Below are 13,292 nucleotides of genomic sequence, written 5' to 3' on the forward strand. Positions count from 1 at the left end.
AAAATAATTTAAATTATTGTTTTTTTATTTATATAATTACTCCCAAATATGTTTTTAATGATGAAAAATTAATTTTGTTAATAAAATTCTAGGGTTAAGAATATTAAATTAATTTAAAATATATTAAAAAGAATTAAAATTATTGTTAAAAAATGCCTTTTTTTTAAGAGTCTAGTTAATAGCGCTTTTGACTAAGTGTTTAAAACTAAAGTATCTTTACAAAAGCCACTCCCAAACTCCCATGCATAAATACCAAAAATAAAAAAAGAATTAATTACAAGTCAAAAAGATTATTATTATTATTTTAATTTTTTAATAAATGGAAATGAGTTGGGTTATCTAAAATGAATCAACCAACAAAAAAATTACATGGGTTTACGAACTTGCTGACATAGAAATAAATAAAAAAAAGGTTTAAAACAGGAAATGACGTGGAGGGGTGAATTAATTAAAAGGTTTAAATAGAAATAATAATAAAAAGGGGAAAAGGGGAATAAAAGAAGTAAATGGTAAAACGACATGGCGAAGCAAACAGCAGAGGAATAATTAGGTTGGGGCCTCACTTTAGTTCAGAGCTGAAAAGGCTGAAAAGAAGAAGAAAAAATGGTGAGCACTGAGGAGATGGTTCGTTCTTGGTGGGTGCCAAGGAAAGTAAATGAATCAAAGCCTCTAAAAAGCTTGCACTCCCTCTTTCTTTACCTTTACTCTTGGTTTTTCATTTTAATTTGTTTTTTAATATTTATATTAAAAACTAGATGCATCTATTTAAGATTATTGAGAGTAAGTCCCCACGTTGTTTAATTTAGTGAAAGATCATGAATTTATAAATGAGGAATACTATCTCCTTTGGTATGAGGCCTTTTGAGGAAGCACAAAGCTAAGTTCTGTTCGTTTCAATCTCGTTGAGGGTAGAGGAAAAGTACGGTGGCAGGTGGAAGAGTAATGGAAAAGTGAAAATGATTGGAAGAGTTCACTTGTGGGGTAGTACAAAATAGTGAGAAAGTATTGATTTTGACAAATATACTTATTTTGAGTGAAGTTGAGTGAAGTATAACCCGTTTGACAAATATAATGGGATAATGGGACGACTTCCTTTGAAATTAGATTTTTAAAAACAATATTGGGTAGCATGAGTATGCTTGTATTGCACTTCAACTCATGTGTCGGAGGTTGGATCATATACTCGCTATCTAGTACGAAGTCTATCAATGACATGACATGGACACAGGAGGGTTCAATGTCTTGATAGAACCCGGATGGAAGGATGTTCTAGACCTCCCGATATTATAAACGACAAGTAGGCTTGTTCTCGATAGCATGATCAAGTGAGTTGCGATGGCCGATGACACTTCTTGACTTATGATGCATAAAGACATATGAGTCCTATTAATTGGGAACCAGTATAATTTGAGATGCGACGTTGCATTAATAGAGAAAATATCGAGCGGAATGACTAAACCTAATGGACGTTAGGAGTAGCCAAAACAATATTTATGCTTAATACGTATATTTAAAATATTATATACTGAAAGTACAGCGAGTTATTGGGCTTATGAGTTATGACCCATTCAACCAAAGTGGGTTGGGCTTATGGGCCGACTATGCCTAAAGGGCTTTAGCTCAAATAATGCCGCGTGTGCAAAGCTGCAATGCGTACTAGAATTTTGACGCCGCCAAGAAACGGCGCCACGGCTTGCAAATTCCGTTAAGAACAGTCGTACGCTTCCCGCTTCCGTTCTGTTCCCATTTCCATCCGTCTCTCACCGCTTTGCTCTACTGCTCATATTGCTCATTTCTCTTCTTCTGCCTCCAAAATTTCGCTCCTGTTGTTCTATCCATGATCCTACGAGAACCAGCTCTTGTTCTCGTGGCTATTTCCGATTCATTGCCATCAGATTCGATCAGGCTTCTGCACCGTCGCATGGCGGTTTGTGATTCTCCATCCAGTTTGTTCCAGTGAAAATTTCTCTCATCTATGGCTGCTCGAGGGGTCGATTTCAAGTGGTGAGTCTTTCAGGACTTGCTCTTCAATTCAATGAAATTCTGTTTTAGCATAATCTATAGTATGGTGCCGGAGCAGTACTTCGTAGTTAGCTTGATAGGCTTTTGCGACTTATTTCATCTTTTTGCAGGTACGACGGTTTTTTCTTGTCGATGCTCGCGATTAGTGTGTATCCTTCAGTGTTTTGGGGAATTTTAGAGTTTGTTTGTATCGGATTCTTTTCAGTCTTTTACAATGGTTGAATGATGACTCATGACTGCTGCATTTTCTTTTATGGTCTGCTTTTCCACTTATTGTTTAGCCATGATTTGAAGCTTGAGTGGATTTGCTCTTTATATTTCTTTGGTATTAGAGTTTGAAACGAGACATACTCATATCCTATGCTTTAAAACCAAGAGCAATGTCTTTCTCTTAACGTTTTTTATTTCTGTATTTTCTTTAACTATTTTGCACGATAGAGTAGTTGTTTCGATCAACTGGAAGAGGTACCATACTTGTGTACATCCCTTGCATATATGGATTTTGGTATGTTGTACTTAACTTTCAACAAGTATCAGATATTATTATTAATTTGTTGTTTTCTCTTGTAATTTTTTGGAATTCAATGATAGTTGGTTTGTTTATTTTTTATTGTTATTTGTTGTACAGGTTGATTATACTACCGTCTTTGTTTTCCGCCTGCTGATGTTTGTAGATAATGGACTTGCTGCTGGAATGGGTTTGTAAGGCTTCCAACTTATAGTTTTACGTCAATTTGAGCTAGCAAAATCGTACAGTTCTTCTATTAATTCTCCATTTGTGAAAAGCTTTATAGAGATATTGTGTTGTCAGAAAGTAGATTAAAGGAGAAAAATGTTTCTCCAATACCTTCATTATGGATGGTATGGTTTGATCTTAACGGTTTTAATTATTGGGGCAAAGATCAAAACAAACATCGATTCTGACGTGCAAAGATTGTGGACTTTTGACTCCTCATCAGAAGCATGGTGACCGAAGTGTGAAAAAGAAAAGAAAAGAACATCTGTTGCTGATTTAAAGAATTATGTTCTGTTTGCCAAATTTGTTTTATTCTCTTGGGGCTAATTATGAAGCTTCAAGTCATGAATGTTCACTTTCTGGTTTTGTGTTGAATTACTATAAACCTTATTTCATTTAGAAATGGGGATGCTGCGTAAGTTTTTCTATGAAAGTCAATTACATTTGACCAAGAGGTCTAGAACTGACAAATGTTTATACCCATGAATTAATTATTTAGTTATATACATCCACACCTGCCTCTCCTCCCCTATTTTAATTGACAATACATTTTTCTCGCTCTATTTTTCTTTTGCAATATTTCTGGTTTGGTAGATGCCATTGGAGATTTTCTTGTCTTCTAAACTTGTGTATCGTAGGGACTTTGGGTGGCAGCAGAGGTATGCTCGATTTTGTGGAAGAATTGTGGTCCTTTCAATCCTTGCTCTTCTGCTATATCCATTTCTTTGGGCTTGGACTGCCATCGGTACTTTATGGTTTAGAGAAGCCCATAAATGTGTATGTTATTTTCTATTTCAACTCCTATCGCTACCATTTGAATTTTCATACTTTTAAAAATATTTATGGAGGTATTGGTTTCAATCTGTCAGCTTTTTGAGCAAGGCCAGAAATGGGGATTCCTTATTTGGCTTCTTTTTAGCTACTGTGCACTCGTATGCATTGCTTGCGTGTCATTGGGAAAGGTTGGTTCTATTATGTTTACTATGCAGATTATCATTGGAGTTCATTATGAATTACATCTAGACTCTCCAATAATTTGTAGCTTGGCTAACAGTTGTTTTTATGTGCCACTTACACTTTTTAGCGAGTTCATGTTGAAAATTCTCAAATATTTTGCTTTATTTATACATGAAATTCACGTAGTTATCTTTGAAACCTCCATGTAGTGGTTAACTCGTAGACAAGCACTCTTGTTTCGGGCGCAACAAGGGATCCCTGTATCAGAATATGGGGTAAGCAATTAAGCTTCCTGCCTTCTTAGATTTTGGAACTTAAAGGATGTGCATTAATTTTCATTCTACGTTATCAATTTTTCTGCCTGATATTTGCAATGATGTCCATAGATCACCTATATTATATGCATATCTACTTTTATAAATTCTTTCTACAATATATTCTTTGCTTTCAATTAAAAAAAAAAACCATTTTTTTCGCCTGGTGATTCTTACAAAATGCGAACACCCGATGAATTGGTCATGAAGGAAGTTGAAGTGGACATTTTAAACTGGATTACGATTCAATCAAAATCATAAATATATCCTTAAGGTTCTTTTTAGTTTGTGGTTCTATTCTTAAAAAAATATATATTTGAAAATTTGATTTTCTCATATTTTTTTAACAAGAAATTAAACTTTTCATTGATGAAATGAAAAGAGACCAGTGCATAAAAGATATGAACTCCACAGGTAAGTGAAATTGAAAACAGTAAAATGCCTCTCGGGCATCAAATAAACATTTGTGTCTTTCATTTTTTTCCCTCTATAATTTTGCCCATGTGACAAAACTGATAGTGAACAGTCTTTTATTACAGGTCTTAGTTGACATGATCCGAGTACCTGATTGGGCTTTTGAAGCCGCAGGACAAGAAACAAGAGTAATGGGCCAAGATGCTGCTGCATATCATCCTGGACTTTATTTGACTCCTGCTCAGGTAAGTCTATTAGCCCTGAGTTGACATTTGTCATCAATATTCGTGAGGTTTTCCCAACACCTGTTGTCTGGTAGCATAAGAGTAGTTTTGTGCTGTTGCTACCATTTTCCCTCTTAGTGGCTGTAGCTCATTAAAAATTCGAGGGAAGTTGATTGACATGAAATGAGAGCATTGTGAATTCGGAAGTTCTTCCGAAAGAGGGCTTGGTTTCTTAGGTTCTCAGCCTTTAAATTTTTCATGAGAGGTCTTGTCTAATTCTTTAAGAAATCTGTCTACTATGTAAACCATTATGTGGGTCCGTATTTATGACCAAATTTTTTGTTTTTAATTCTGATGGTCAAGCTATTTGTTGATGCTTGGACAGAGGGAAGCTGTGGAAGCACTTATTGAGGAACTTCCCAAATTCAGGTTAAAGGCTGTTCCAACAGATTGCAGTGAATGTCCTATCTGCTTAGAAGAGTTCCATGTAGGGAACGAGGTAATTGATTTTTCTCGTCTTACCATTTCATTTATAGAATTTCGGAAAAACTAGTGGGTGTACAAGAATGTCGCTTGTTTTATGATTTGTATTTTACTGCATTTCATGCTCTTTCTGGGAACCTAGATTCATGGTTATAATAAATACATGAAAGCACGAACCTTTTGTTGGTAAATTATTGAAAATGAAGTTACGGTCATTATAAATTGGTGCAGGTTCGTGGCCTCCCTTGTGCTCATAATTTCCATGTAGGATGCATTGACGAGTGGCTTCGACTAAATGTGAAATGTCCTAGATGTCGCTGCTCGGTCTTCCCAAACCTTGATCTTAGTGCTCTGTCCAATCTTCATTCTGATACTGAAAGGCCATCTGCAAGTGTTGTTACGGCCAACCGTTATATGAGACCTCAACCTTCCAGCCAAAGTTAACTGGTGAGATTGCAGGGTCTGCTTCGGCCTGTTCGCACAGAAAACACTGTTGCACACGGTGATTTAGAGTCTGCTGGTGCTTTGGAAGCTGCTGAGAATGCTGAGAATGGATCTTCCCATGACCAAACTATACCGGAAAGGTCTCCCGTAAGACCCATGTCTTTGAGTCAGTCCACGTCACAACGCTAGGTAGTTGGGGGTGTTTTTCTCCCTTTCTATTTTGACCGCTTCTAACTGCTCCTGTAAAAGCTAAACGATTGGTGTCCACATCTCACCACTTGAAAATCCCGGCATCTGTGTAATAGTAAAGCTCGAACGTTTTTGATTTTTTGTTTCCAAGGAATCTACTTACATTCTCGCAAAACTTAATTTTTTTCTTCTGTTCATCTTTACCTGTATCTTGTTCATCATAATTAATTTTAGATCTCAGTTCTTGACTATTCAGCCGCCTGGGAAGGGAGACTGGGCATGTGCTTCAAAGCAGATCTTGCAATTCCACTGGAGAATCTTCTAGGTTTACAGGTATGTTTTAACTGTTCCAATTGTTAACTTGAAGAGAGCAAAGCGGGCGGTAGTATTAAAAAATGAGTTGATAGTTTACATAGTTTAGTGTTAATTTGCCTTTGCTTGCTTGTTTCTTCAGGTCAGGTCATATTTTATCTGAAAATGTCCGCACTCCATTCCCCACCAGCAGTCTAGCAGTGACCAAGTGGAGCAGCCTCAACGAATAAATGTGGTGACTGACATCCTTCCATTTTTATTTTTGTCATTCTACCTTATAAAAATGGTATTTGAATTGAATCTTTCCCGTTTCAACTTTAGATTTCATTCCATTTAGCCTTTTTTTTTTTTTTTAAATTTTTTATACAAATGGTATCAAAGCCAAACATTGGGAGTTGAGCCAGCGAGGACATCGGACCTTGGACCTTCAAGGGGTGGATTGTGAGATCCCACATCGATTGGAGAGAGGAACGATTGTTAGGAGTGGATTTGAATTTTGTTTATTTATTTAATAAGCGACGGGTAGGTAATTGAATCACATGTAATAAATTAAGTACCAAGTTTGATAGTTAAATAAGTAACAAAAACTATGATACTCACTGAACCACTTTTAATACTAAATTTAGGTGAAGACTAAATAAAGTAGGGATGCAAAATTTTAGAGATATTCAGATTTCTGTCCTGCTGATATTTTTGGTTTTATCTTGTCCAGGATTTAGGTTAATCGGAGAAAGTGATTGGTCTGGTTTGTATGGCTTCCAATTTTGGCCACAACATCTACATGGAGACCCACGGGGGAATGTCTATCCAATTCCAGGTTTGGTCGTCATTTCCGTATTGTTGTTTTTAGAATCTGTTTTTTTTTTTCTTTTTTCTTTTTTTTTTTTTTTAAATTTTAATTCTAAAACAACATTTTAAAATTTTAAAATTGAAAATTGAAAATTCTGAAAACGATTTATTTTACTTTTTAAATATGGGATAATAAACTTTGTTATTTCTTTTTATTATTATTATTATTATTATTTTAAAAAAATAAATATTCCACAAATTTCATGAATGATAAGTGTCTGAGACTGTGGGGGCTACTTGTGCATGACATTGGACCTCTGCATTGGGAAGATAAAAGAAATTAGCATATTTTTCCGAATCCCTTTTATGACTAAAGAACCAATCAGGAAGTGCCAAAAATATGGCCACCACGGCTCCCACGTTTTCTTTAAGCAATTATTCACATAATTTATTCAATAAATCATAAGTTTTTAACATGTTAAAATATTTCTTAAATTAATACATAAAAATATAGGACGCCCATCTTTAATTTGATTACATTTATGCTGGTGCCTGCATATGTTTATACTTCAATGCTTTCCTGTGATATGTTTCGTGTAATTAATTCATGAAGTTGTTCCTTGGTTTGATTTTTTTTTTTTTTTTTTTTTTTTTTATGCCATAATTTGTTTTATTGTCGTATTTTATTCTATCAAACGTTATATTTGTAAAATGATGTAAACCGTTGTTATTTTCATAGTTACATCCGATAAATTTAAAATAGTGATAAAATCGACTAAAGTGAAGACTTAAATCCGATAAATTCAATCACGTTTTATCTATTTATTTGTTTTGATTATTTGACGCTTGAATATTCTTTCTTTTCTTTTCAAAAACATCAGCGTTAAATGTCAATTATCATTGCTTGACCACTACAATCTTAAGATGATTAGACAACCTTTGTCCAAATAATTGAACCTGTCAAGATAATTGATTCAGACTACAATCTTAAGATGATTAGACAACCTTTGTCCAAATAATTGAATCTGTCAAGATAATTGATTCAACTAAATGTCAATTATCACTGCTTGACCACTACAATCTTAAGATGATTAGACAACATTTGTCCAAATAATTGAACCTATCAAGACAATTGACTCAACTAAAGACAATTGACTCAACTCGAATTATGTAAAAGTGCTTCGTTTAAGCTTCACTACTATCGTTGAATTGATGTATTTTTTTTCCTTTCTTTAGTGTAGCTATTTAAAACTAACGAGAAATTATTTCTTCATAAGTCATACAAGAAGTTTTTTTCTTTTTTTATTATAAAATCTACACGTTGATATTCTCAAATCTACATGGTTCAAAACAAGAGTCCATAGAATAAAAGACATACAATTAGCAAAGTGATTTGGTGCATGAGATCAATAAGCTTCCATTGTCAATTTGTTAGTGTAAGGCTAGAATCGAATAAAATTAAAAAGTTGAAATACCAAAATGATTTAAAATATATATATATATATATATATTATATGGTTTCTTTCATTTTCGGTTCGGTAGTAGCAGAAGGGGTGTTTCTGTTCATGTGGAGCAACAATGTAGGGTACCTACAAATCTGATGGGCCTTCTTATTTTAATAGGCTAAAAAGTTATCCGAGGGAGGAAGGATTCTGTCCTTTCTTCACTCACCCCTTTCTTTCTCTTCTTTCCCTTCTTTCCCTTCTTTCCCTCTCACCCCTACAGAACCAAAAATCTAGCGCCAACCAGAAGAAGAAAAAACAAGTTGTTGAAGAAGAAGGCGTGGTCAGGAGAGCCGAGACGGTGAAAGCTGTGAGATGGGGATCGCCAACACCTCGTGGGTTGCCGGACAAGCAATACCCATGCTCCAATTCAGCCCCTTTTGTTGCTTCGATTTATCCACCAAGAAATCTAATGATTCGAAGCTGATTTTGAGTTGGGGTTGTGCTGTTCAGAATCAGGGCAAGCTTTCACTTACTTCATCTAGGAATCCCAGGAATTCTACCTTGTTTTGTCGTTGCAGAGGAAATGGCAATACTAGCGCCGGCAGTGATAGCAACTCATCGTCGTCGTCATCATCATCATCTTCTTCTTCCTTGGAATGGGATTGGAGTAGGTGGAGTCGTTATTTCTCTGAAATGGAACAGGCAGAAAGCTTTGCCTCTGTTCTTAAGGTGCAGTTCTTTCTGTCATTATTTGTGTACGCAAGAAACTGGGATGATTGTGGATTTCATCAAGTGGGTTTTGGTTCGTTGCTTGGGTGATGATTAGATTTGAGTTTTAATGCTTCATAATGAAAAATTAGGGTCATGCAATTTTGTGTTAATCCTTTAATGCAATAGTTTGAAAAAAACATGTTTGTGAGCAGTGATTTAAGCAACTAGTCTCTACATTTGTGTGTTGTCTATTAATTTAGCTGCTTTTCTACTTGGTATTGGCTCATGAGTTCTAGTCGGTGTGTTACAGTTTCAACTTGAAGAGGCTGTTGAGAAAGAAGACTTTGAAGAAGCTGCAAAATTGAAACTGGCTATTACCGAAACTACACAAAAGGACAGTGTTGCTGAAATCATGTACCAGTTGAAGGTCAAATCAAGATTTACATTATTTACCAAGATTGTCAATTTTCTGGTCACCTCCTAATGTAATTTTTATATACATTTGCAGAGTGCTATAGAGGAGGAGCGGTACCAGGATGCGTCGATGTTGTGTAAATGCACAGGAAGTGGACTGGTAATCTTGCAGGATTCTACCCCAAAAAACACTTGAGGGCTTGTTTGGAATGACTTACCAAAAACCCTTTTTGAAGCACCTGGAAGGCTATTCCAAGCATGTCCTTAAGCTCATCACTGTTATTTTTATTCGCTGAAATCAAGTTGAAATATATGGCAATGAAAATTTATTGATGTTTTCTGAACCATTTTTTAAGCAGGTGGGCTGGTGGGTGGGGTACTCTCAGGATTCAGATGATCCCTTTGGCCGATTAATACGTGTAACTCCTGGCGTTGGCAGATTTGTTGGGAGGGGTTACAGTCCGAGGTAAGATCGTTGTCTCGTTTGTGAACACAGACACCGTTATTATTTGGGGAACACTCACGCATAATTCTTGTCTGTCACAGACAGTTGGTTACTGCATCGCCAGGAACTCCATTGTTTGAGATTTTTGTTGTCAAAGATGAAGAGAGATATGTCATGCAGGTTACAGAATCCTCACTTGAAACATTGTTTTCCCCATTTTTCTGTGAAAATATTGATTTTATGTCTGTCATATGAGCCTATCTCTATCTCTAATCCAATGTCTTTGACTTTATTACATCATGAGAAACCCATTTTCTTTTATTTAGTACGTGGGTTAACAAAAGAATACATTGCTATTGTCTGTAACCATGTATCTGACATTAAAAGTTAAATGAGAGATTATTTCGATTTGTATATGTTGCAGGTAGTGTACTTACAACGATCCAAAGGAAAATCGTCAATCTCAACAAGTCAACCATCAGAGCCTTCAAATAGCCCTTCCACATCTGGAATCAAGAATCAAGCTACTGTAGACGTTCCAGAGAATGAAGCCACGAAGGAGAAAAGTGAGGAGAAGGGCATTACTATGGAAGAAGCTACTGAGGAGGGAATAAAGGGAGTGATAAATTTTTTGAAAGAGAAAATTCCGGGATTAAGAGTTAAAGTAATGAATATCAATGTTCCCGAGGAAGTCATTGAAGACGCTAACTCTGTCAAGCAATTGATGCAAGAAGACAACGAGAAAACGGGGACTAGTGGGAATTCTGATGATGCAATGGATAAGTTAGATGAGATTAAGCCTGAGACAATTTCGTTAGGTGAGAATAGCGACGCCAGTGACGACGAAAAGGAATTAGATATGAAGCTTTATATTGGTGGGGTTGTACATAACAGTGAAGAGACTCCTACCAAGGATGAGTTTGTACGCCATCCTGCTTATATTAAGGATATGGACAGAGATTCTTTCGTGCTGCATATTCCTGGGAGAGGCTTAGATCTTGATGCTACGGACAAGAAAGTCTCAAAGGTCAAAGTGGCAGCTTTAACAGCCCAAGGTGTTTCTGAGCTTATGCCAGCCGATGTCGCCAAGGCATTTTGGGGTGTTGATAAAGTTTCTCCAAAGGTGAGGTTGATATCCAATGCTGTGGGTTCAGAAATTGTTTTTTCATCCTATTATAAGTTCTTGTTTTATTGTAAAATTACTGAATCACTTTATTCTAGATTTCGAGGAATGTTCGGGAGATAGTCAAACTGGCTGTCAGTCAAGCACAGAAGCGGAGTAAACTATTTGAATATACTACTTTCAGTCGGATTACGACATCGAGGGGAGACCTAGATCCATTTGATGGTGAGTCGTTTGTTCTTGTTTTGACATTCGCTACACCACGTGTAAATGGTTAATGAGACTCGTCGTGGAACAGGTCTCTATGTTGGTGCATTCGGCCCTTATGGCACTGAGGTGGTGCAGTTGAGGCGAAAATTTGGACATTGGAATGATTTGGATAACAAGGACAAGACTTCAGATATGGAGTTCTTTGAGTATGTAGAAGCAGTAAAGTTGACTGGTGATCTTAATGTTCCTGCTGGCCAGGTCTAAATTGAATCCTAATATTGTTATGATTTTACTGGTTAAGAACAATGACAAATTTCCCGTTTCCATGTCTCGAGTTCATAAGTACAGGTGTTTTGGTCCTGATGTTTTTATAAATTTAGGTCACTTTTCGGGCTAGAATTGGGAGAGGAACTCGAACCGCGAACCGTGGAATGTATCCAGATGAACTGGGAGTGGTATTTACCACGTCCTTGACATACATTGTCATCCAGTTTTGTAGACTGAGACTAATTCAAAGATCTTGTGTTTCCAGGTTGCTAGTTATAAAGGTCAAGGAAGAATCGCCGAATTTGGGTTCCGAAATCCACAATGGGTCGACGGAGAACTTTTCCAACTAAACGGCAGGGTAAGTCAACTGATAAGAACCATATCACTTGTATCAGTACATTTGATTTCCTCTCCAATTCTGCAGGGTATCGGTCCATACGTCAAAGGTGCAGATCTCGGGTTTCTCTACGTCGTTCCTGAACAAAGTTTCCTTGTACTCTTCAACCGCTTGACATTACCAGAGTGATGAATGCTTGATTCTTGCCTCATGCCTAGGTTCAGTTTCCTTTCCAAATCAGACGAATGGCAATGCCCGACTTCCCTTCCCAACCGGACGAACATCTCTATAACGAAAGGTTCGAGCAAAGAAGAGTCTTCCTTCCAGATACGTATTTCCCCCCAGCGCTTCTTTGATATCAAATTTTGATGAGTTAGCATAGAACGCTTGTTTCCCTGAGAACATATTTGACTGAGATGAAGTGAATAATAATAGTTGAAATATATATTGAATGAAGCATAGAAAGTATAGGTGTTGCTTCTTGATGGATGCCTACTTTTGTTATGGGAAGCTTTTGAAAGCATTGGTAAAGGACAAGGGGGGGGGGGGCTGCTGAATATGCAGAAAAGGTTACAAGGTTGATTGGGGTAATGAAAAGTAAAGAGATTAGGCTTAATAAAAGCAGAAAAGGCATTGGTAGTGCTTCCTCTTTTGATGATCAGAAAGAAAGGGTTGGTGTCCTGTCAAGAAGAGGGTGGGGATGCTTTTGTTGGGTGTGTTGAGTGTTGTAAAGGAAGTGGGTAAGTAAGGAAGTTGATGCCTTTATGAATATATTATGGATGCGAGAGGGAGACTGAGTTCGTGTGCTCATATTTTGATGCCATCTCGAAAGATGCATATAAAAAGGATGTTAAAGTTGGTGTTTCAAATTCGCATCTTTCTTTGCTTTTCTTGTTGGAGGTGTGAACGAATGGAGTTGGGTCAACTTGGATAAATTATTCGATGTGACTGTCTTATAATAATTATTCGACGTTTCATCTATCTTGTGGTGAAGAACTGTGAGCCATGTTGTGATGGCTTTATTGAACGATGAACAATTTCTCGTAAACTTGGTTGGTGGAGTAATCCATTTTTCGAGGAGAAGTTTTGTTTATTGCGGCTTATAATAATCAAATTCCTTCAAGCTTCAACTACTTCGTTAAGATATTGAAATTATGTTAAGCAAATTGATCCAAATACTTGAAATTATGTTAATAAAATTAGTCGAGAAATTCATCTTCTAGGTTAAACTTGTCAGGTGGAGCCCGATATTAAAATAATTAAAACTAATTGGTTTAGAGAACTATTTAATAATTTTCTTTTAATTGAGATATTATTTAGAATAATGAAGGGAATATGCTATTGCCTTCGTAAGTGAAAGAACAATTACGTGGCAAAAACGACGTCGTAAAGAGTGGGAGTAAACATAGCTCAATTTGACGAAAGGTTTCAAATGATAGAATTTATATTTAAATAA

At 36.3% G+C, this 13,292-nt stretch overlaps 2 protein-coding genes across 2 annotated transcripts; both read left to right on the forward strand.

The window, feature by feature from the left end:
- Positions 1–1,737: 1,737 nt before the first annotated feature.
- On the forward strand, positions 1,738–6,962 carry LOC111780494 (E3 ubiquitin-protein ligase SIS3). The gene is made up of 12 exons (XM_023660914.2): positions 1,738–2,004; positions 2,133–2,171; positions 2,461–2,527; positions 2,651–2,724; positions 3,397–3,535; positions 3,628–3,720; positions 3,925–3,990; positions 4,569–4,688; positions 5,053–5,166; positions 5,382–6,116; positions 6,238–6,381; positions 6,477–6,962. Exons 1-10 carry the CDS (start codon positions 1,976–1,978, stop codon positions 5,592–5,594), a joined length of 954 nt encoding a protein of 317 aa, XP_023516682.2. The 5' UTR covers positions 1,738–1,975; the 3' UTR covers positions 5,595–6,116; positions 6,238–6,381; positions 6,477–6,962.
- A 1,488-nt stretch (positions 6,963–8,450) lies between these two features.
- Positions 8,451–12,292, forward strand: LOC111779887 (protein EXECUTER 2, chloroplastic). The gene is made up of 11 exons (XM_023660074.2): positions 8,451–9,058; positions 9,351–9,467; positions 9,549–9,614; positions 9,814–9,920; positions 10,001–10,079; positions 10,324–11,022; positions 11,121–11,247; positions 11,321–11,490; positions 11,613–11,687; positions 11,765–11,857; positions 11,924–12,292. The coding sequence occupies exons 1-11, from the start codon at positions 8,702–8,704 to the stop codon at positions 12,023–12,025; spliced, it is 1,992 nt and encodes a 663-aa protein (XP_023515842.2). The 5' UTR covers positions 8,451–8,701; the 3' UTR covers positions 12,026–12,292.
- Positions 12,293–13,292: the final 1,000 nt, after the last annotated feature.

Source organism: Cucurbita pepo, chromosome 18 (genome assembly GCF_057944985.1).
Source record: "Cucurbita pepo subsp. pepo isolate OVF chromosome 18, ASM5794498v1, whole genome shotgun sequence".
NCBI lineage: Eukaryota > Viridiplantae > Streptophyta > Magnoliopsida > Cucurbitales > Cucurbitaceae > Cucurbita > Cucurbita pepo.